The sequence below is a fragment of the Salvelinus fontinalis genome, chromosome 42 (genome assembly GCF_029448725.1).
Source record: "Salvelinus fontinalis isolate EN_2023a chromosome 42, ASM2944872v1, whole genome shotgun sequence".
NCBI classification, from domain to species: Eukaryota; Metazoa; Chordata; class Actinopteri; order Salmoniformes; family Salmonidae; genus Salvelinus; species Salvelinus fontinalis.
Window position 1 is genome coordinate 974,763 of NC_074706.1, and position 23,141 is coordinate 997,903.

Below are 23,141 nucleotides of genomic sequence, written 5' to 3' on the forward strand. Positions count from 1 at the left end.
AGTCTAGTGAGTGTGTGGGTAGAATCTAGTGAGTGTGTGGGTAGAGTCTAGTGAGTGTGTGGGTAGAGTCTAGTGAGTGTGTGGGTAGAGTCTAGTGAGTGTGTGGGTAGAGTTTAGTGAGTGTGTGGGTAGGGTATAGTGAGTGTGTGGGTAAATTATAGTGAGTGTGTGGGTAGATTATAGTGAGTGTGTGGGTAGAGTCTAGTGAGTGTGTGGGTAAATTCTAGCGAGTGTGTGGGTAGAGTTTAGTGAGTGTGTGGGTAAATTCTAGTGAGTGTGTGGGTAAATTCTAGTGAGTGTGTGGGTAAATTCTAGTGAGTGTGTGGGTAAATTCTAGTGAGTGTGTGGGTAAATTCTAGTGAGTGTGTGGGTAAATTCTAGTGAGTGTGTGGGTAAATTCTAGTGAGTGTGTGGGTAGAGTCTAGTGAGTGTGTGGGTAGAATCTAGTGAGTGTGTGGGTAGAGTCTAGTGAGTGTGTGGGTAGAGTCTAGTGAGTGTGTGGGTAGAGTCTAGGGAGTGTGTGGGTAGATTCTAGTGAGTGTGTGGGTAGAGCCTAGTGAGTGTGTGGGTAGAGTCTAGTGAGTGTGTGGGTAGAGTCTAGTGAGTGTGTGGGTAGATTCTAGTGAGTGTGTGGGTAGAGTCTAGTGAGTGTGTGGGTAGAGTCTAGTGAGTGTGTGGGTAGAGTCTAGTGAGTGTGTGGGTAGAGTCTAGTGAGTGTGTGGGTAGAGTCTAGTGAGAGTGTGGGTAGAGTTTAGTGAGTGTGTGGGTAGAGTCTAGTGAGTGTGTGGGTAGAGTCTAGTGAGTGTGTGGGTAGATTCTAGTGAGTGTGTGGGTAGAGTCTAGTGAGTGTGTGGGTAGAGTCTAGTGAGTGTGTGGGTAGAGTCTAGTGAGTGTGTGGGTAGAGTCTAGTGAGTGTGTGGGTAGAGTTTAGTGAGTGTGTGGGTAGGGTCTAGTGAGTGTGTGGGTAGATTATAGTGAGTGTGTGGGTAGATTATAGTGAGTGTGTGGGTAGAGTCTAGTGAGTGTGTGGGTACATTCTAGTGAGTGTTTGGGTAGAGTTTAGTGAGTGTGTGGGTAGAGTCTAGTGAGTGTGTGGGTAGATTCTAGTGAGTGTGTGGGTAGAGTCTAGTGAGTGTGTGGGTAGAGTCTAGTGAGTGTGTGGGTAGAGTCTAGTGAGTGTGTGGGTAGAGTCTAGTGAGTGTGTGGGTAGAGTTTAGCTAGTGTGTGGGTAGAGTCTAGCGAGTGTGTGGGTAGAGTCTAGCGAGTGTGTGGGTAAATTCTAGCGAGTGTGTGGGTAAATTCTAGCGAGTGTGTGGGTAGAGTTTAGTGAGTGTGTGGATAAATTCTAGTGAGTGTGTGGGTAAATTCTAGTGAGTGTGTGGGTAAATTCTAGTGAGTGTGTGGGTAAATTCTAGTGAGTGTGTGGGTAAATTCTAGTGAGTGTGTGGGTAAATTCTAGTGAGTGTGTGGGTAAATTCTAGTGAGTGTGTGGGTAGAGTCTAATGAGTGTGTGGGTAGAATCTCATGAGTGTGTGGGTAGAGTCTAGTGAGTGTGTGGGTAGAGTCTAGTGAGTGTGTGGGTAGAGTCTAGGGAGTGTGTGGGTAGATTCTAGTGAGTGTGTGGGTAGAGCCTAGTGAGTGTGTGGGTAGAGTCTAGTGAGTGTGTGGGTAGAGTCTAGTGAGTGTGTGGGTAGAGTCTAGTGAGTGTGTGGGTAGAGTCTAGTGAGTGTGTGGGTAGAGTCTAGTGAGTGTGTGGGTAGAGTCTAGTGAGTGTGTGGGTAGAGTCTAGTGAGAGTGTGGGTAGAGTTTAGTGAGTGTGTGGGTAGAGTCTAGTGAGTGTGTGGGTAGAGTCTAGTGAGTGTGTGGGTAGATTCTAGTTAGTGTGTGGGTAGAGTCTAGTGAGTGTGTGGGTAGAGTCTAGTGAGTGTGTGGGTAGAGTCTAGTGAGTGTGTGGGTAGAGTTTAGTGAGTGTGTGGGTAGAGTCTAGTAAGTGTGTGGGTAGATTCTAGTGAGTGTGTGGGTAGAGTCTAGTGAGTGTGTGGGTAGAGTCTAGTGAGTGTGTGGGTAGAGTCTAGTGAGTGTGTGGGTAGAGTCTAGTGAGTGTGTGGGTAGAGTCTAGTGAGTGTGTGGGTAGATTCTAGTGAGTGTGTGGGTAGATTCTATTGAGTGTGTGGGTAGAGTTTAGTGAGTGTGTGGGTAGATTCTAGTGAGTGTGTGGGTAGAGTCTAGTGAGTGTGTGGGTAGAGTTTAGTGAGTGTGTGGGTAGAGTCTAGTGAGTGTGTGGGTAGAGTTTAGTGAGTGTGTGGGTAGAGTCTAGTGAGTGTGTGGGTAGATTCTAGTGAGTGTGTGGGTAGAGTCTATTGAGTGTGTGGGTAGAGTCTATTGAGTGTGTGGGTAGAGTCTAGTGAGTGTGTGGGTAGAGTCTAGTGAGTGTGTGGGTAGAGTCTAGTGAGTGTGTGGGTAGAGTCTAGTGAGTGTGTGGGTAGAGTCTAGTGAGTGTGTGGGTAGAGTCTAGTGAGTGTGTGGGTAGAGTCTAGTGAGTGTGTGGGTAGAGTCTAGTGAGTGTGTGGGTAGAGTCTAGTGAGAGTGTGGGTAGAGTTTAGTGAGTGTGTGGGTAGAGTCTAGTGAGTGTGTGGGTAGATTCTAGTGAGTGTGTGGGTAGAGTCTAGTGAGTGTGTGGGTAGAGTCTAGTGAGTGTGTGGGTAGAGTCTAGTGAGTGTGTGGGTAGATTCTAGTGAGTGTGTGGGTAGATTCTAGTGAGTGTGTGGGTAGAGTCTAGTGAGTGTGTGGGTAGAGTTTAGTGAGTGTGTGGGTAGGGTCTAGTGAGTGTGTGGGTAGATTATAGTGAGTGTGTGGGTAGAGTCTAGTGAGTGTGTGGGTACATTCTAGTGAGTGTTTGGGTAGAGTTTATTGAGTGTGTGGGTAGAGTCTAGTGAGTGTGTGGGTCGAGTCTAGTGAGTGTGTGGGTAGAGTCTAGTGAGTGTGTGGGTAGATTCTAGTGAGTGTGTGGGTAGATTCTAGTGAGTGTGTGGGTAGAGTCTAGTGAGTGTGTGGGTAGAGTTTAGTGAGTGTGTGGGTAGTGTCTAGTGAGTGTGTGGGTAGATTATAGTGAGTGTGTGGGTAGATTATAGTGAGTGTGTGGGTAGAGTCTAGTGAGTGTGTGGGTACATTCTAGTGAGTGTTTGGGTAGAGTTTAGTGAGTGTGTGGGTAGAGTCTAGTGAGTGTGTGGGTAGATTCTAGTGAGTGTGTGGGTAGAGTCTAGTGAGTGTGTGGGTAGAGTCTAGTGAGTGTGTGGGTAGAGTCTAGTGAGTGTGTGGGTAGAGTCTAGTGAGTGTGTGGGTAGAGTCTAGTGAGTGTGTGGGTAGATTCTAGTGAGTGTGTGGGTAGATTCTAGTGAGTGTGTGGGTAGAGTTTAGTGAGTGTGTGGGTAGAGTCTAGTGAGTGTGTGGGTAGAGTCTTATGAGTGTGTGGGTAAATTCTAGTGAGTGTGTGGGTAGAGTCTAGTGAGTGTGTGGGTAGAGTCTAGTGAGTGTGTGGGTAGAGTCTAGTGAGTGTGTGGGTAGAGTTTAGTGAGTGTGTGGGTAGAATCTAGTGAGTGTGTGGGTAGAGTCTAGTGAGTGTGTGGGTAGAGTCTAGTGAGTGTGTGGGTAGAGTCTAGTGAGTGTGTGGGTAGAGTCTAGTGAGAGTGTGGGTAGAGTCTAGCGAGTGTGTGGGTAGAGTCTAGCGAGTGTGTGGGTAGAGTCTAGCGAGTGTGTGGGTAGAGTCTAGCGAGTGTGTGGGTAAATTCTAGCGAGTGTGTGGGTAGAGTCTAGTGAGAGTGTGGGTAGAGTTTAGTGAGTGTGTGGGTAGAGTCTAGTGAGTGTGTGGGTAGATTCTAGTGAGTGTGTGGGTAGAGTCTAGTGAGTGTGTGGGTAGAGTTTAGTGAGTGTGTGGGTAGGGTCTAGTGAGTGTGTGGGTAGAGTTTAGTGAGTGTGTGGGTAGGGTCTAGTGAGTGTGTGGGTAGATTATAGTGAGTGTGTGGGTAGATTATAGTGAGTGTGTGGGTAGAGTCTAGTGAGTGTGTGGGTACATTCTAGTGAGTGTGTGGGTAGAGTCTAGTGAGAGTGTGGGTAGAGTTTAGTGAGTGTGTGGGTAGAGTCTAGTGAGTGTGTGGGTAGATTCTAGTGAGTGTTTGGGTAGAGTCTAGTGAGTGTGTGGGTAGAGTTTAGTGAGTGTGTGGGTAGGGTCTAGTGAGTGTGTGGGTAGATTATAGTGAGTGTGTGGGTAGATTATAGTGAGTGTGTGGGTAGAGTCTAGTGAGTGTGTGGGTAAATTCTAGCGAGTGTGTGGGTAGAGTTTAGTGAGTGTGTGGGTAAATTCTAGTGAGTGTGTGGGTAAATTCTAGTGAGTGTGTGGGTAAATTCTAGTGAGTGTGTGGGTAAATTCTAGTGAGTGTGTGGGTAAATTCTAGTGAGTGTGTGGGTAAATTCTAGTGAGTGTGTGGGTAAATTCTAGTGAGTGTGTGGGTAGAGTCTAGTGAGTGTGTGGGTAGAATCTAGTGAGTGTGTGGGTAGAGTCTAGTGAGTGTGTGGGTAGAGTCTAGTGAGTGTGTGGGTAGAGTCTAGTGAGTGTGTGGGTAGAGTTTAGTGAGTGTGTGGGTAGGGTATAGTGAGTGTGTGGGTAAATTATAGTGAGTGTGTGGGTAGATTATAGTGAGTGTGTGGGTAGAGTCTAGTGAGTGTGTGGGTAAATTCTAGCGAGTGTGTGGGTAGAGTTTAGTGAGTGTGTGGGTAAATTCTAGTGAGTGTGTGGGTAAATTCTAGTGAGTGTGTGGGTAAATTCTAGTGAGTGTGTGGGTAAATTCTAGTGAGTGTGTGGGTAAATTCTAGTGAGTGTGTGGGTAAATTCTAGTGAGTGTGTGGGTAAATTCTAGTGAGTGTGTGGGTAGAGTCTAGTGAGTGTGTGGGTAGAATCTAGTGAGTGTGTGGGTAGAGTCTAGTGAGTGTGTGGGTAGAGTCTAGTGAGTGTGTGGGTAGAGTCTAGGGAGTGTGTGGGTAGATTCTAGTGAGTGTGTGGGTAGAGCCTAGTGAGTGTGTGGGTAGAGTCTAGTGAGTGTGTGGGTAGAGTCTAGTGAGTGTGTGGGTAGATTCTAGTGAGTGTGTGGGTAGAGTCTAGTGAGTGTGTGGTTAGAGTCTAGTGAGTGTGTGGGTAGAGTCTAGTGAGTGTGTGGGTAGAGTCTAGTGAGTGTGTGGGTAGAGTCTAGTGAGAGTGTGGGTAGAGTTTAGTGAGTGTGTGGGTAGAGTCTAGTGAGTGTGTGGGTAGAGTCTAGTGAGTGTGTGGGTAGATTCTAGTGAGTGTGTGGGTAGAGTCTAGTGAGTGTGTGGGTAGAGTCTAGTGAGTGTGTGGGTAGAGTCTAGTGAGTGTGTGGGTAGAGTCTAGTGAGTGTGTGGGTAGAGTCTAGTGAGTGTGTGGGTAGAGTCTAGTGAGTGTGTGGGTAGAGTCTAGTTAGTGTGTGGGTAGAGTCTAGTGAGTGTGTGGGTAGATTCTAGTGAGTGTGTGGGTAGATTCTATTGAGTGTGTGGGTAGAGTTTAGTGAGTGTGTGGGTAGAGTCTAGTGAGTGTGTGGGTAGATTCTAGTGAGTGTGTGGGTAGAGTCTAGTGAGTGTGTGGGTAGAGTCTAGTGAGTGTGTGGGTAGAGTCTAGTGAGTGTGTGGGTAGATTCTAGTGAGTGTGTGGGTAGATTCTAGTGAGTGTGTGGGTAGAGTCTAGTGATTGTGTGGGTAGAGTTTAGTGAGTGTGTGGGTAGGGTCTAGTGAGTCTGTGGGTAGATTATAGTGAGTGTGTGGGTAGATTATAGTGAGTGTGTGGGTAGAGTCTAGTGAGTGTGTGGGTACATTCTAGTGAGTGTTTGGATAGAGTTTAGTGAGTGTGTGGGTAGAGTCTAGTGAGTGTGTGGGTAGAGTCTAGTGAGTGTGTGGGTAGAGTCTAGTGAGTGTGTGGGTAGATTCTAGTGAGTGTGTGGGTAGATTCTAGTGAGTGTGTGGGTAGAGTCTAGTGAGTGTGTGGGTAGAGTTTAGTTAGTGTGTGGGTAGGGTCTAGTGAGTGTGTGGGTAGATTATAGTGAGTGTGTGGGTAGATTATAGTGAGTGTGTGGGTAGAGTCTAGTGAGTGTGTGGGTACATTCTAGTGAGTGTTTGGGTAGAGTTTAGTGAGTGTGTGGGTAGAGTCTAGTGAGTGTGTGGGTAGATTCTAGTGAGTGTGTGGGTAGAGTCTAGTGAGTGTGTGGGTAGAGTCTAGTGAGTGTGTGGGTAGAGTCTAGTGAGTGTGTGGGTAGAGTCTAGTGAGTGTGTGTGTAGAGTCTAGTGAGTGTGTGGGTAGATTCTAGTGAGTGTGTGGGTAGATTCTAGTGAGTGTGTGGGTAGAGTTTAGTGAGTGTGTGGGTAGAGTCTAGTGAGTGTGTGGGTAGAGTCTAGTGAGTGTGTGGGTAAATTCTAGTGAGTGTGTGGGTAGAGTCTAGTGAGTGTGTGGGTAGAGTCTAGTGAGTGTGTGGGTAGAGTCTAGTGAGTGTGTGGGTAGAGTTTAGTGAGTGTGTGGGTAGAGTCTAGTGAGTGTGTGGGTAGAGTCTAGTGAGTGTGTGGGTAGGGTCTAGTGAGTGTGTGGGTAGAGTCTAGTGAGAGTGTGGGTAGAGTCTAGCGAGTGTGTGGGTAGAGTCTAGCGAGTGTGTGGGTAGAGTCTAGCGAGTGTGTGGGTAGAGTCTAGCGAGTGTGTGGGTAAATTCTAGCGAGTGTGTGGGTAGAGTCTAGTGAGAGTGTGGGTAGAGTTTAGTGAGTGTGTGGGTAGAGTCTAGTGAGTGTGTGGGTAGATTCTAGTGAGTGTGTGGGTAGAGTCTAGTGAGTGTGTGGGTAGAGTTTAGTGAGTGTGTGGGTAGGGTCTAGTGAGTGTGTGGGTAGATTATAGTGAGTGTGTGGGTAGATTATAGTGAGTGTGTGGGTAGAGTCTAGTGAGTGTGTGGGTAGAGTCTAGTGAGTGTGTGGGTACATTCTAGTGAGTGTGTGGGTAGAGTCTAGTGAGAGTGTGGGTAGAGTTTAGTGAGTGTGTGGGTAGAGTCTAGTGAGTGTGTGGGTAGATTCTAGTGAGTGTGTGGGTAGAGTCTAGTGAGTGTGTGGGTAGAGTCTAGTGAGTGTGTGGGTAGATTCTAGTGAGTGTGTGGGTAGAGTCTAGTGAGTGTGTGGGTAGAGTTTAGTGAGTGTGTGGGTAGGGTCTAGTGAGTGTGTGGGTAGATTATAGTGAGTGTGTGGGTAGATTATAGTGAGTGTGTGGGTAGAGTCTAGTGAGTGTGTGGGTACATTCTAGTGAGTGTGTGGGTAGAGTTTAGTGAGTGTGTGGGTAGAGTCTAGTGAGTGTGTGGGTAAATTCTAGTGAGTGTGTGGGTAGAGTCTAGTGAGTGTGTGGGTAGAGTCTAGTGAGTGTGTGGGTAGAGTCTAGTGAGTGTGTGGGTAGAGTCTAGTGAGTGTGTGGGTAGATTCTAGTGAGTGTGTGGGTAGATTCTAGTGAGTGTGTGGGTAGAGTTTAGTGAGTGTGTGGGTAGAGTCTAGTGAGTTTGTGGGTAGAGTCTTATGAGTGTGTGGGTAAATTCTAGTGAGTGTGTGGGTAGAGTTTAGTGAGTGTGTGGGTAGAGTTTAGTGAGTGTGTGGGTAGAGTCTAGTGAGTGTGTGGGTAGAGTTTAGTGAGTGTGTGGGTAGAGTTTAGTGAGTGTGTGGGTAGAGTCTAGTGAGTGTGTGGGTAGAGTTTAGTGAGTGTGTGGGTAGAGTCTAGTGATTGTGTGGGTAGAGTCTAGTGAGTGTGTGGGTAGAGTCTAGTGAGAGTGTGGGTAGAGTCTAGTGAGTGTGTGGGTAGAGTTTAGTGAGTGTGTGGGTAGAGTCTAGTGATTGTGTGGGTAAATTCTAGTGAGTGTGTGGGTAGAGTTTAGTGAGTGTGTGGGTAGAGTTTAGTGGGTGTGTGGGTTAAATTCTAGTGAGTGTGTGGGTAGAGTTTAGTGGGTGTGTGGGTAGAGTTTAGTGGGTGTGTGGGTAAATTCTAGTGAGTGTGTGGGTAGAGTTTAGTGGGTGTGTGGGTAGAGTTTAGTGGGTGTGTGGGTAGAGTTTAGTGGGTGTGTGGGTAAATTCTAGTGAGTGTGTGGGTAGAGTTTAGTGGGTGTGTGGGTAAATTCTAGTGAGTGTGTGGGTAAATTCTAGTGAGTGTGTGGGTAAATTCTAGTGAGTGTGTGGGTAAATTCTAGTGAGTGTGTGGGTAAATTCTAGTGAGTGTGTGGGTAAATTCTAGTGAGTGTGTGGGTAAATTCTAGTGAGTGTGTGGGTAAATTCTAGTGAGTGTGTGGGTAAATTCTAGTGAGTGTGTGGGTAAATTCTAGTGAGTGTGTGGGTAGAGTTTAGTGAGTGTGTGGGTAGAGTTTAGTGAGTGTGTGGGTAGAGTCTAGTGAGTGTGTGGGTAGAGTCTAGTGAGTGTGTGGGTAGATTCTAGTGAGTGTGTGGGTAGAGTCTAGTGAGTGTGTGGGTACATTCTAGTGAGTGTGTGGGTAGAGTCTAGTGAGAGTGTGGGTAGAGTTTAGTGAGTGTGTGGGTAGAGTCTAGTGAGTGTGTGGGTAGAGTCTAGTGAGTGTGTGGGTAGAGTCTAGTGAGTGTGTGGGTAGAGTTTAGTGAGTGTGTGGGTAGAGTTTAGTGAGTGTGTGGGTAGAGTCTAGTGAGTGTGTGGGTAGAGTTTAGTGAGTGTGTGGGTAGAGTTTAGTGAGTGTGTGGGTAGAGTCTAGTGAGTGTGTGGGTAGAGTTTAGTGAGTGTGTGGGTAGAGTCTAGTGATTGTGTGGGTAGAGTCTAGTGAGTGTGTGGGTAGAGTTTAGTGAGAGTGTGGGTAGAGTCTAGTGAGTGTGTGGGTAGAGTTTAGTGAGTGTGTGGGTAGAGTCTAGTGATTGTGTGGGTAAATTCTAGTGAGTGTGTGTGTAGAGTTTAGTGAGTGTGTGGGTAGAGTTTAGTGGGTGTGTGGGTTAAATTCTAGTGAGTGTGTGGGTAGAGTTTAGTGGGTGTGTGGGTAGAGTTTAGTGGGTGTGTGGGTAAATTCTAGTGAGTGTGTGGGTAGAGTTTAGTGGGTGTGTGGGTAGAGTTTAGTGGGTGTGTGGGTAAATTCTAGTGAGTGTGTGGGTAGAGTTTAGTGGGTGTGTTGGTAAATTCTAGTGAGTGTGTGGGTAAATTCTAGTGAGTGTGTGGGTAAATTCTAGTGAGTGTGTGGGTAAATTCTAGTGAGTGTGTGGGTAAATTCTAGTTAGTGTGTGGGTAAATTCTAGTGAGTGTGTGGGTAAATTCTAGTGAGTGTGTGGGTAAATTCTAGTGAGTGTGTGGGTAAATTCTAGTGAGTGTGTGGGTAAATTCTAGTGAGTGTGTGGGTAAATTCTAGTGAGTGTGTGGGTAGAGTTTAGTGAGTGTGTGGGTAGAGTTTAGTGAGTGTGTGGGTAGAGTCTAGTGAGTGTGTGGGTAGAGTCTAGTGAGTGTGTGGGTAGATTCTAGTGAGTGTGTGGGTAGAGTCTAGTGAGTGTGTGGGTAGAGTCTAGTGAGTGTGTGGGTACATTCTAGTGAGTGTGTGGGTAGAGTCTAGTGAGAGTGTGGGTAGAGTTTAGTGAGTGTGTGGGTAGAGTCTAGTGAGTGTGTGGGTAGATTCTAGTGAGTGTGTGGGTAGAGTCTAGTGAGTGTGTGGGTAGAGTCTAGTGAGTGTGTGGGTAGATTCTAGTGAGTGTGTGGGTAGAGTCTAGTGAGTGTGTGGGTAGAGTTTAGTGAGTGTGTGGGTAGGGTCTAGTGAGTGTGTGGGTAGATTATAGTGAGTGTGTGGGTAGATTATAGTGAGTGTGTGGGTAGAGTCTAGTGAGTGTGTGGGTACATTCTAGTGAGTGTGTGGGTAGAGTTTAGTGAGTGTGTGGGTAGAGTCTAGTGAGTGTGTGGGTAGATTCTAGTGAGTGTGTGGGTAGAGTCTAGTGAGTGTGTGGGTAGAGTCTAGTGAGTGTGTGGGTAGAGTCTAGTGAGTGTGTGGGTAGAGTCTAGTGAGTGTGTGGGTAGAGTCTAGTGAGTGTGTGGGTAGATTCTAGTGAGTGTGTGGGTAGAGTTTAGTGAGTGTGTGGGTAGAGTCTAGTGAGTTTGTGGGTAGAGTCTTATGAGTGTGTGGGTAAATTCTAGTGAGTGTGTGGGTAGAGTTTAGTGAGTGTGTGGGTAGAGTTTAGTGAGTGTGTGGGTAGAGTCTAGTGAGTGTGTGGGTAGAGTTTAGTGAGTGTGTGGGTAGAGTTTAGTGAGTGTGTGGGTAGAGTCTAGTGAGTGTGTGGGTAGAGTTTAGTGAGTGTGTGGGTAGAGTCTAGTGATTGTGTGGGTAGAGTCTAGTGAGTGTGTGGGTAGAGTCTAATGAGAGTGTGGGTAGAGTCTAGTGAGAGTGTGGGTAGAGTCTAGTGAGTGTGTGGGTAGAGTCTAGTGAGTGTGTGGGTAGAGTCTAGCGAGTGTGTGGGTAAATTCTAGCGAGTGTGTGGGTAAATTCTAGTGAGTGTGTGGGTAAATTCTAGTGAGTGTGTGGGTAGAGTTTAGTGAGTGTGTGGGTAGAGTTTAGTGGGTGTGTGGGTTAAATTCTAGTGAGTGTGTGGGTAGAGTTTAGTGGGTGTGTGGGTAGAGTTTAGTGGGTGTGTGGGTAAATTCTAGTGAGTGTGTGGGTAGAGTTTAGTGGGTGTGTGGGTAGAGTTTAGTGGGTGTGTGGGTAAATTCTAGTGAGTGTGTGGGTAGAGTTTAGTGGGTGTGTGGGTAAATTCTAGTGAGTGTGTGGGTAATTTCTAGTGAGTGTGTGGGTAAATTCTAGTGAGTGTGTGGGTAAATTCTAGTGAGTGTGTGGGTAAATTCTAGTGAGTGTGTGGGTAAATTCTAGTGAGTGTGTGGGTAGAGTCTAGTGAGTGTGTGGGTAGAGTCTAGTGAGTGTGTGGGTAGAGTTTAGTGAGTGTGTGGGTAAATTCTAGTGAGTGTGTGGGTAGAGTCTAGTGAGTGTGTGGGTAGAGTTTAGTGGGTGTGTGGGTAAATTCTAGTGAGTGTGTGCATACAACCAGCGCAACAATCAACAAAAAAAGAGGTCAAAGTAAATAGTCAAACTTGAGGATACCTCATCAAGTTTGGACCAAGAAACACAGCTTTATTTGTATTCTTTTTAATAAAATGTTCATATGCAAATAGTACTTGGTTTCTATGATATATCTTTAGTGCTCGTGGAATGACATCTATGAGTGGAAATATGATTTGAAGCAATATGTCATTTGGTCTCCATACACCTGGAGGATCAAATCTCACCTTGAACTCATTGGATTATGAGCAACACAGAGAATCAGTCCTACACCTTACACTGTCAGTGTTATTATAGAGCAGTAGTATGTTACCTTGGTGTGGTCAGTGTTATTAGAGCTGTAGTATCTTACCTTGGGGTGGTCAGTGTTATTATAGAGCAGTAGTCTCTTACCTTAGGGTGGTCAGTGTTATTATAGAGCAGTAGTCTCTTACCTTGGGGTGGTCAGTGTTATTATAGAGCAGTAGTCTCTTACCTTGGGGTGGTCAGTGTTATTATAGAGCAGTAGTGTCTTACCTTGGGGTGGTCAGTGTTATTAGAGCAGTAGTCTCTTACCTATGGGTGGTCAGTGTTATTAGAGCAGTAGTGTATTACCTTGAGGTGGTTAGTGGGGTGCCGTCCACCCATTTCCAGGTCCCCTCAGTAACAGAGTCAGTCAGACCAATCCAGGCTCTCTTATTGAGGCGAAAGAGAAACTCCTGTTGGTGAGAAAGATACTGATATTGTCAACTACTATAGACTAAATGTGTTAAATACTGTAAGATACATTACTGACCAAGAGATGTTTGATTCCCTCGCTCACTCACTCACTTACCCCCTCACTCACTTACCCCCTCACTCACCCCCTCACTCACTCACTCACTCACTCACTCACTCACTCACTCACTCACTCACTCACTCACTCACTCACTCACTCACTCACTCACTCACTCACTCACTCACTCACCTGTTCCATATCACTGTTTATGATCACCAGGTATGCTCCTCTGTTCAGACAGTCCAGTCTGCTCTCCTCCCAGGTTTTCATCTCAGTAGACAGGAAGTAACAGCTGGATCCCCACAGCCTCCAACCGTCTGGACAAGTTCTCCTGATTTTCCTACAAATGTTAATACCTGATAAAGAAATGTACATAATATGTGAAATATATAACACTTGTTTATTGTAGTGAATATTTTTTTTACATTGTCATATTGGTGAATCCTTGATTGGTATGCACTGCAGGTCCACCCTGGACATAACATGGTAAACATAAATCTGTCTCCCTCCATTTAGTATGACATGTTACATTTCACATGGTGTGTTTTATTTTGTTGATGTCAATCATCAGTTACTTATGATATGTTTTCACTTAGTTGTAGCTAATGTTAGCTATGTGGCTAGGTTGCTAACCTAAACTAGGTAAGATATTAACCTTTCTAGGACAGACGTTCCGCTAGCGGAACCCCTCCCCCAACATTCCGCTGAAAAGGCGAATTCAAAAATATTTTTTTAGAAATATTTAACTTTCACACATTAACAAGTCCAATACAGCAAATGAAAGATAAACATCTTGTGAATCCAACCAGCATGTCCGATTTTTTAAATGTTTTACAGCTAAAACACAACATATATTTATGTTATCGCACCACCATATCCAAAAAACACACAGACATTTTTTCCCAGCAAAGATAGCTTTCACAAAACCCAGAAATAGAGATAAAATTAATCACTAACCTTTGAACATCTTCATCAGATGACACTCATGTGACATCATGTTACACAATACATTTATGTTTTGCTCGATAATGTGCATATTTATAGCCACAAATCTTGGTTTACATTGGCGCCATGTTCAGAAATGCAGAGAGCCACGTCATCTAACAGAAATACTCATCATAAACTTTGATGAAAGATACATGTTTTACATATAATTAAAGATACACTGGTTCTTAATGCAACCGCTGTGTCAGATTTAAAAAAAAAAACTTTTGTAAAAAGCACACCATGCAATAATCTGAGACGGCGCTCAAATATAAATAACATTTCTCTGCCATGTTGGAGTCAACAGAAATACGAAATTAAATCATAAATATTCTTTTACCTTTGAATATCTTCATCAGAATGCAATGCCAGGAATCCTATTTCCACAATCAATCGTTTTTTTTGTTCGACAATGTCCATTACTTTTCTCATATTAGCAACTTTATCTAGCATGTGTAGTACACGTGTCCAAACACCGGCGCATTGAAGGCAAACGTCGGATGAAAACTTCAAAAACGTATATTACAAGTCGAATAAACTGGTCAAAATTAGTAGAGAATCAATCTTTAGGATGTTGTTATCATATATATCCAATAACGTCCCAACCGGAGCATTTCTTCATGTCTGTATAACTCATGGCACACATGGACATCACATGGCTAGCGTGCGTGGCCAGGAACTGGAACTCTGCCAGACCAGTCACTCAATCAGATCCATAAATTACAGAGATTTGAATAGGCGATGACTTTCACATCGACCCATTTCAGATTTTCCCTTCCTGTTTGGAAGTTTGCCTGCCAAATGAGTTCTGTTATACTCACAGACATAATTCAAACGGTTTTAGAAACTTCAGAGTGTTTTAGTAATAATAATATGGATATATTATCATCTGGGACAGAGTAGGTGGCCGTTCAATTTGGGCACCAATTCATCCAAAAGTGAAAATGCTGCCCCCTATCCCAAAGAAGTAAAAGGTTAGGGTTAGGGGTTAGGGTTAAAGTTAAGGGAATGGTTAGCTGACATGCTAAGTATATTGTGGCAAAGTAGTTAAAAAGTGTCAAGTAGTTGCAAAGTTGCTAATAAGTTACAGATACTGAAGTCATCCATGATGTGATTCGAACATGCAACCTTTGGGTTGCTAGACGGTTGCATAATATGGCCACCCATCCTGCCTCCTTTTGTTTTTGCCTTAAGTAACCTTCTATCTTATGTAACCATACCAAATGTAACATATCATACTATTCTGAATGTCACAGATTTACGTTTACTATCTTTGAGGTCAGGCTGCAAATTCACAGTTTGGGAGAATGAAAGGTAGAGAAGAGGGACACAGCCCTAGTGACTGACTTGACTACTTACCATGCTCAGACAGCCTCTTCTCCAGCGCCACCTTCACATTGGTCAGAACACTGACCCTGTTTCTCAACATGTCCCTGTCTTTAGTCAGGGCATTGTAACGCTCCTGTAACTGGTTTTTGTTATCTGTATTCTCTGACTGGTCTCTGTCCCTCAGTAACTGGCTTCTCTCCCTCTCTAGCTGGTTCATGTTATTTCTACACTGGTCTATCTCCTCCTGCAACTGGTCTCTGTCTGTACACAGGTCAATGATACCATTACTGGTAACTGACTGGTCTCTGCCCCTCAGTAACTGGTTTCTCTCCCTCTCTAGCTGGTTCATGTCATTCCGACACTGGTCTCTCTCCTTCTGCAGCTGGTCTCTGTCTGTAAACAGGTCAATAATACGACTACTGGTATCTGGCTGGTCTCTGTCCCTCAGTAACTGGTCTCTCTCCCTCTGCAGCTGGTCTCTCTCCCTCTGCAGCTGGTCTCTGTCTGTACACAGGTCAATGATACGACTACTGGTGTCTGGCTGGTCTCTGTCTTGCGGAAGGCCGGTGGTGTTATAACAGGTCTCTAACTGGTTTCTCTCTTCGTTAGAACTGGCTGAAAAACAAAGAAGTTCCTGCATGTGATGCATTCCAAATGCCACCCTATTCCTTCTATAGTGCACTACCATGGACCAAAGCCTTATGTACCCTGGTCAAAAGTAGTGCCCTTTAAAGAGGATAGGGTGCTATTTGGAACACAGTCCTGGTTGTGGTGTTTACATTGTACACCATGTTCAGTGACGTACACAAGACCAAGGGCACCAGTTACTGTAGTTACTCAATTCTCTATGGACAATGTCAACATTATTATTATAATATATATATTTTTTGTGGGGGTGCGGATCAGCTTTACTATTGTGGAAAGATTGTTGCTTCCATCAATGTAATTGTCTGCATCATTTCCAATCCCCCATATATGTTTTTGGTAAATATATATCTATCTACATATATACATACACATACCTATATACACATATATATATAAACATAAACATTCATACATGTACTCATACAAACACATATACATATTTACATTTTATAATACACCTTTATTATTCCCCACAGACCCTACCACCCCTCCCCCAATTGAAGTAAACTAATACACATTAACACTTAGGCTTCTACCTTCAGTATACACTTTTTAGACAGAATCTATTTGACAAAAGTTATACTTAGTTTGTTTTCAGTCCTGGCCTTCCTCTATTTCTGATGTCCATCCAGTTTGATTTCATTTGTAACTGTGCTATTTCACAACATTTCTGAACCTATATACATTTTACAGACCCTGTATGTTTTACATTGGTTCTCTTGTTATTAGTCCCACCCTTTAGCTCCATTCAATCCCTCCCACCTATCTCTCAACATCATCCATTTTGGATTTCTATTTGCAATATATTTTCCAACTGTGCTGTGATGCTTCACACAAGTACTGAACCTTTCTATTCTCATAGCTTCAACAGATTGTAAATTAAAGATACATTTTTTCTAAAATAATAATTATATTATTGATCGATTGATCCTGACTTTTCAAATCACCCAGTATTGCTATCTGCAGTGTTAGTTCTAGGTAAATTTTGCAATTATTCAGACATTCCTGGACCTGTGACCAAAAACGAGCTACACAGTACCAAAATAAATTATCTGTCACGATCGTGTACTGGAGAGAATGAGGACCAAGGCGCAGCTGGATAAGAATACATCTTCTCTTTTAATGAAACGAACGAAGATGAACATGGAACGAAAAAACACTATTACAAACAAACAAAATAACAAAACGACCGTGAAGCTACAAACGTTGTGCATAGACAGACAGGCTACAAACGTTCTGACATAGACAATTACCCACAATTAATGAGAGCCTATGGCTACCCTAAATAAGGCTCCCAATCAGAGACAACCGAAATCAGCTGTCTCTAATTGGGAACTCATTCAGGTAACCATAGACTCTTCTAGATCACTCACCAACATAGACAACGCTAGACTTCTACACTCAACACAAAACCATATATTACACCCCATAACCCCTTTACCAAATAAACACCCAAATCCAACAAAACATAAACATTAACCATGTCACACCCTGACCTAACTAAAATAATAAGGAAAACCAATAATACTAAGGCCAGGGTGTGACATAACCCCCCCCTTGAGGCGCGAACTCCGGGCGCACCATACACAGTCTAGGGGAGGGTCTGGGTGGGCTTCCATCCACGGTGGCGGCTCCGGCTCTGGTCGCGGTCCCCACGTCACCACAGTACCTAAACACCTCCTAGGCTTCCTCCAAACGACCCCCCTCCACCTTAACCCCATTGCATTCAGGGGCAGTTCCGGACTAAGGGGCAGTACCAGGGTAAGAGGCAGTACCAGGGTCAGGGGCAGTACTAGGGTCAGGGGCAGTACTAGGGTCAGGGGCAGTACCAGGGTCAGGGGCAGTACCAGGGTCAGGGGCAGCACCAGGGTAAGGGGCAGCACCAGGGTAAGGGGCAGCTCCGGACTGAGGAATGGCAGCTCCGGACTGAGGGACTGCAGCTCCGGACTGAGGGACTGCAGCTCCGGACTGAGGGACAGCCCATGGCTGGCTGACAGATCTGGCTGCTCATGGCTGGCTAACGGATCTGGCTGCTCATGGCTAGCTGACGGATCTGGCTGCTCATGGCTAGCTGACGGATCTGGCTGCTCATGGCTAGCTGACGGATCTGGCTGCTCATGGCTAGCTGACGGATCTGGCTGCTCATGGCTAGCTGACGGATCTGGCTGCTCATGGCTAGCTGACGGATCTGGCTGCTCATGGCTAGCTGACGGATCTGGCTGCTCATGGCTAGCTGACGGATCTGGCTGCTCATGGCTAGCTGACGGATCTGGCTGCTCATGGCTAGCTGACGGATCTGGCTGCTCATGGCTAGCTGACGGATCTGGCTGCTCATGGCTAGCTGACGGATCTGGCTGCTCATGGCTAGCTGACGGATCTGGCTGCTCATGGCTAGCTGACGGATCTGGCTGCTCATGGCTAGCTGACGGATCTGGCTGCTCATGGCTAGCTGACGGATCTGGCTGCTCATGGCTGGCTGACTGATCTGGCTGCTCCTGTCTGGTTGGCGGCTCTGGCAGATCCTGTCTGGTTGGCGGCTCTGGCAGATCCTGTCTGGTTGGCGGCTCTGGCAGATCCTGTCTGACGGACGGCTCTAGCGGCTCCTGTCTGGCTGGCGGCTCTAGCGGCTCCTGTCTGGCGGACGGCTCAGTGGGCTCATGGCAGACGGGCGGCTTTGCAGGCTCATGGCAGACGGGCGGCTTTGCAGGCTCATTGCAGACGGATGGCTCAGATGGCGCTGGGGAGACGGATGGCTCAGATGGCGCTGGGGAGACGGATGGCTCAGATGGCGCTTGGCAGACGGGCAGTTCAGTCATTGTAGTGCAGACGGCAGACTCCTGCCGGCTGAGGCGCACTGTAGGCCTGGTGCGTGGTGCCGGGACTGGTGGCACCGGGCTGGGGACACGCATCTCAGGGCTAGTGCGGGGAGCAGCAACAGGACGCACAGGACTCTGGGGACACACAGGAGGCTTGGTGCGTGGTTTAGACACTGGTGGTAAAGGGCTGGAGACACGCACCATATAGCTAGTGCGTGGAGGAGGCACTGGTGGTACTGGATTGGGGCGGGGAGGTGGCGCCGGAAATACCGGACCGTGCAGGCGTACTGGCTCCCTTGAACGCCGAGCCTGCCCAACCTTACCTGGTTCTATGCTCCCCGTCGCCTGACCAGTGCGGGGAGGTGGAATAACCCGCACCGGCCTATGTAGGCGAACCGGGGACACCATGCGTAAGGCTGGTGCCATGTACGCCGGCCCGAGGAGACGCACTGGTGACCAGATGCGTTGGGCCGGCTTCATGACATATGGCTCAACGCTCAGTCTAGCCCGGCCGATACGTGGAGCTGCAATGTACCGAACCGGGCTATGCACGCGTACAGGAGACACCGTGCGCTCTACTGCGTAACACGGTGTCTGCCCGTACTCCCGCTCTCCACGGTAAGTACAGGGAGTAGGCGCAGGTTTCCTACCTGACTTCGCCACACTCCCTTTAAGGCCCCCCCCAAGAAATTTTTGGATTGTACTCACGGGTCTCCAGCCTTGTCTCCGTGCTGCCTCCTCATATCGCCTCCTCTCGGCTTTCGCTGCCTCCAGCTCTTCACGAGGGAGGCGATATTCTCCAGGTTGATCCCACGGCCCCTTACCATCCAGTATCTCCTCCCATGTCCAGAAATCCTTTGGTGGTAGGTCCTGTTGCCGCCTTCCATGCCGCTTGGTCCTATGGTGGGTAATTCTGTCACGATCGTGTACTGGAGAGAATGAGGACCAAGGCGCAGCTGGATAAGAATACATCTTCTCTTTTAATGAAACGAACGAAGATGAACATGGAACGAAAAAACACTATTACAAACAAACAAAATAACAAAACGACCGTGAAGCTACAAACGTTGTGTATAGACAGACAGGCTACAAACGTTCTGACATAGACAATTACCCACAATTAATGAGAGCCTATGGCTACCCTAAATAAGGCTCCCAATCAGAGACAACCGAAATCAGCTGTCTCTAATTGGGAACTCATTCAGGTAACCATAGACTCTTCTAGATCACTCACCAACATAGACAACGCTAGACTTCTACACTCAACACAAAACCATATATTACACCCCATAACCCCTTTACCAAATAAACACCCAAATCCAACAAAACATAAACATTAACCATGTCACACCCTGACCTAACTAAAATAATAAGGAAAACCAATAATACTAAGGCCAGGGTGTGACATAACCCCCCCCTTGAGGCGCGAACTCCGGGCGCACCATACACAGTCTAGGGGAGGGTCTGGGTGGGCTTCCATCCACGGTGGCGGCTCCGGCTCTGGTCGCGGTCCCCACGTCACCACAGTACCTAAACACCTCCTAGGCTTCCTCCAAACGACCCCCCTCCACCTTAACCCCATTGCATTCAGGGGCAGTTCCGGACTAAGCGGCAGTACCAGGGTAAGAGGCAGTACCAGGGTCAGGGGCAGTACTAGGGTCAGGGGCAGTACTAGGGTCAGGGGCAGTACCAGGGTCAGGGGCAGTACCAGGGTCAGGGGCAGCACCAGGGTAAGGGGCAGCTCCAGGGTAGGGGGCAGCTCCGGACTGAGGAATGGCAGCTCCGGACTGAGGGACTGCAGCTCCGGACTGAGGGACTGCAGCTCCGGACTGAGGGACAGCCCATGGCTGGCTGACAGATCTGGCTGCTCATGGCTGGCTAACGGATCTGGCTGCTCATGGCTAGCTGACGGATCTGGCTGCTCATGGCTAGCTGACGGATCTGGCTGCTCATGGCTAGCTGACGGATCTGGCTGCTCATGGCTAGCTGACGGATCTGGCTGCTCATGGCTAGCTGACGGATCTGGCTGCTCATGGCTAGCTGACGGATCTGGCTGCTCATGGCTAGCTGACGGATCTGGCTGCTCATGGCTAGCTGACGGATCTGGCTGCTCATGGCTAGCTGACGGATCTGGCTGCTCATGGCTAGCTGACGGATCTGGCTGCTCATGGCTAGCTGACGGATCTGGCTGCTCATGGCTAGCTGACGGATCTGGCTGCTCATGGCTAGCTGACGGATCTGGCTGCTCATGGCTAGCTGACGGATCTGGCTGCTCATGGCTAGCTGACGGATCTGGCTGCTCATGGCTAGCTGACGGATCTGGCTGCTCATGGCTAGCTGACGGATCTGGCTGCTCATGGCTGGCTGACTGATCTGGCTGCTCCTGTCTGGTTGGCGGCTCTGGCAGATCCTGTCTGGTTGGCGGCTCTGGCAGATCCTGTCTGGTTGGCGGCTCTGGCAGATCCTGTCTGACGGACGGCTCTAGCGGCTCCTGTCTGGCTGGCGGCTCTAGCGGCTCCTGTCTGGCGGACGGCTCAGTGGGCTCATGGCAGACGGGCGGCTTTGCAGGCTCATGGCAGACGGGCGGCTTTGCAGGCTCATTGCAGACGGATGGCTCAGATGGCGCTGGGGAGACGGATGGCTCAGATGGCGCTGGGGAGACGGATGGCTCAGATGGCGCTTGGCAGACGGGCAGTTCAGTCATTGTAGTGCAGACGGCAGACTCCTGCCGGCTGAGGCGCACTGTAGGCCTGGTGCGTGGTGCCGGGACTGGTGGCACCGGGCTGGGGACACGCATCTCAGGGCTAGTGCGGGGAGCAGCAACAGGACGCACAGGACTCTGGGGACACACAGGAGGCTTGGTGCGTGGTTTAGACACTGGTGGTAAAGGGCTGGAGACACGCACCATATAGCTAGTGCGTGGAGGAGGCACTGGTGGTACTGGATTGGGGCGGGGAGGTGGCGCCGGAAATACCGGACCGTGCAGGCGTACTGGCTCCCTTGAACGCCGAGCCTGCCCAACCTTACCTGGTTCTATGCTCCCCGTCGCCTGACCAGTGCGGGGAGGTGGAATAACCCGCACCGGCCTATGTAGGCGAACCGGGGACACCATGCGTAAGGCTGGTGCCATGTACGCCGGCCCGAGGAGACGCACTGGTGACCAGATGCGTTGGGCCGGCTTCATGACATATGGCTCAACGCTCAGTCTAGCCCGGCCGATACGTGGAGCTGCAATGTACCGAACCGGGCTATGCACGCGTACAGGAGACACCGTGCGCTCTACTGCGTAACACGGTGTCTGCCCGTACTCCCGCTCTCCACGGTAAGTACAGGGAGTAGGCGCAGGTTTCCTACCTGACTTCGCCACACTCCCTTTAAGGCCCCCCCCAAGAAATTTTTGGATTGTACTCACGGGTCTCCAGCCTTGTCTCCGTGCTGCCTCCTCATATCGCCTCCTCTCGGCTTTCGCTGCCTCCAGCTCTTCACGAGGGAGGCGATATTCTCCAGGTTGATCCCACGGCCCCTTACCATCCAGTATCTCCTCCCATGTCCAGAAATCCTTTGGTGGTAGGTCCTGTTGCCGCCTTCCATGCCGCTTGGTCCTATGGTGGGTAATTCTGTCACGATCGTGTACTGGAGAGAATGAGGACCAAGGCGCAGCTGGATAAGAATACATCTTCTCTTTTAATGAAACGAACGAAGATGAACATGGAACGAAAAAACACTATTACAAACAAACAAAATAACAAAACGACCGTGAAGCTACAAACGTTGTGTATAGACAGACAGGCTACAAACGTTCTGACATAGACAATTACCCACAATTAATGAGAGCCTATGGCTACCCTAAATAAGGCTCCCAATCAGAGACAACCGAAATCAGCTGTCTCTAATTGGGAACTCATTCAGGTAACCATAGACTCTTCTAGATCACTCACCAACATAGACAACGCTAGACTTCTACACTCAACACAAAACCATATATTACACCCCATAACCCCTTTACCAAATAAACACCCAAATCCAACAAAACATAAACATTAACCATGTCACACCCTGACCTAACTAAAATAATAAGGAAAACCAATAATACTAAGGCCAGGGTGTGACATTATCTAATGACTCTGCCTCCTCGCAGCAAAATCTGCAGAGCTGGGATGATTGTATCCCCCATATAAATAACATTCTATTGGTTGCACATTTTTTTGTATAATCATTTAAATTGAAAAATTAGATTTTTTAAATCCGGCGTTGTTTTGCGTGTCAATTCATTGACCATGTGCCATGGAATCGGTACATTGATTGTCTCTTCCCTACTATTTTGTAATTTATATGACACAGTTGTCAATTTTTTGGTCCTTTTATTTTATTTATCACAAATTTCTTTAACAATTTTTGGTTTTTAATGCTGGGCCACAGACAAGTTCTTTACTTTTTCCCCCTTCAACTTGCCTCTTCCATTTTTGTGGCAATGCTGCAATCAGTTGGTATGTAAATTTGGATAGAGCAGACATTTCCATATGTCTGTGTTATCGGCATGTGTGACATAACTCCACCAGTCCTATTCATGATAGCATTTACAAAGATTATACCTTTTTTATTTTTTATTTTATTGAAAAATACGTTTTTTTTAATCAGGTAGTATATTTGAGTTTTACCTCAATATTTATTGATTTATTTGTTCTTTCTTTTCAGATGGATTAAACTGAAATGTAACAAACTTTCTAAGGCTTGATTAAAAAATAATGATATTATGGAGATGATTACGCTTTAATATAACCGGAAGTGAGCAGTTGCAATCTGAATAAAGGGAAAAGGCCATTCTTGAACATGGAGTGAGACATTGTTACTACAGTAATTTGCTGGAGAACCATTTCAGATTTAAGTATAACTTTTGTATTTAATAATTTCTGCCCTCCAAATTGATGTTCGTTATATAAATAGGCCCTTTCAATTTTGTCTGGCTTGCCATTCTAAATAAAATTGAATATTTTTTGTTTATATAATTTAAAAAAGCAGGTCACTAGGTGTAGGCAAAACCATAAGAAAATAGTTAAACTGTGATATGACTAAAGAGTTAATCAGGATGATTTCCCCACAAATAGACAGGTATTTTCCTTTCCATGGTAACAAGATCTTATCTATTTTTGCTAACTTTCTATTAATTTTCTATTGATTGGAGTGAGATCATTTCTTTCTTTCGGGATATGTATACCGAGTATGTCCACATCCCCGTCGGACCATTTTATTGGTAAACTACACGATAATGTAAAAGTTGCATTTTTTTGTGATCCAATACATAATATAGTACACTTATCATCATTTGGTTTAAATACAGAGAGGATAGAAAAAGTATCTAGATTGTGTGTGAGGCTGTGGAAGGATTCTAATTCTGGTTTTAAAAGAAAACATGAATCATCAGCATACAATGACACCTTTGTTTTTAATCCATGGATTTCTAATCCCTGTTGTTGAATCTAATTTTAACAGCTAACATTT

General features: G+C 46.7%; 1 protein-coding gene across 1 annotated transcript in view; it reads right to left on the minus strand.

Moving 5' to 3' along the window:
• The window catches only part of LOC129841304 (C-type lectin domain family 4 member M-like), a 50,294-nt gene that overhangs the window by 21,118 nt on the left and 6,035 nt on the right, over positions 1 to 23,141 (minus strand). The window contains exons 3-5 of the mRNA XM_055909512.1: positions 14,209 to 14,793; positions 12,055 to 12,221; positions 11,703 to 11,806 (exon numbers count right to left, since the gene is read on the minus strand). Of these exons, the coding sequence (XP_055765487.1) occupies positions 11,703 to 11,806; positions 12,055 to 12,221; positions 14,209 to 14,793 (856 nt within the window). The remainder of the gene's footprint in view (positions 1 to 11,702; positions 11,807 to 12,054; positions 12,222 to 14,208; positions 14,794 to 23,141) is intronic.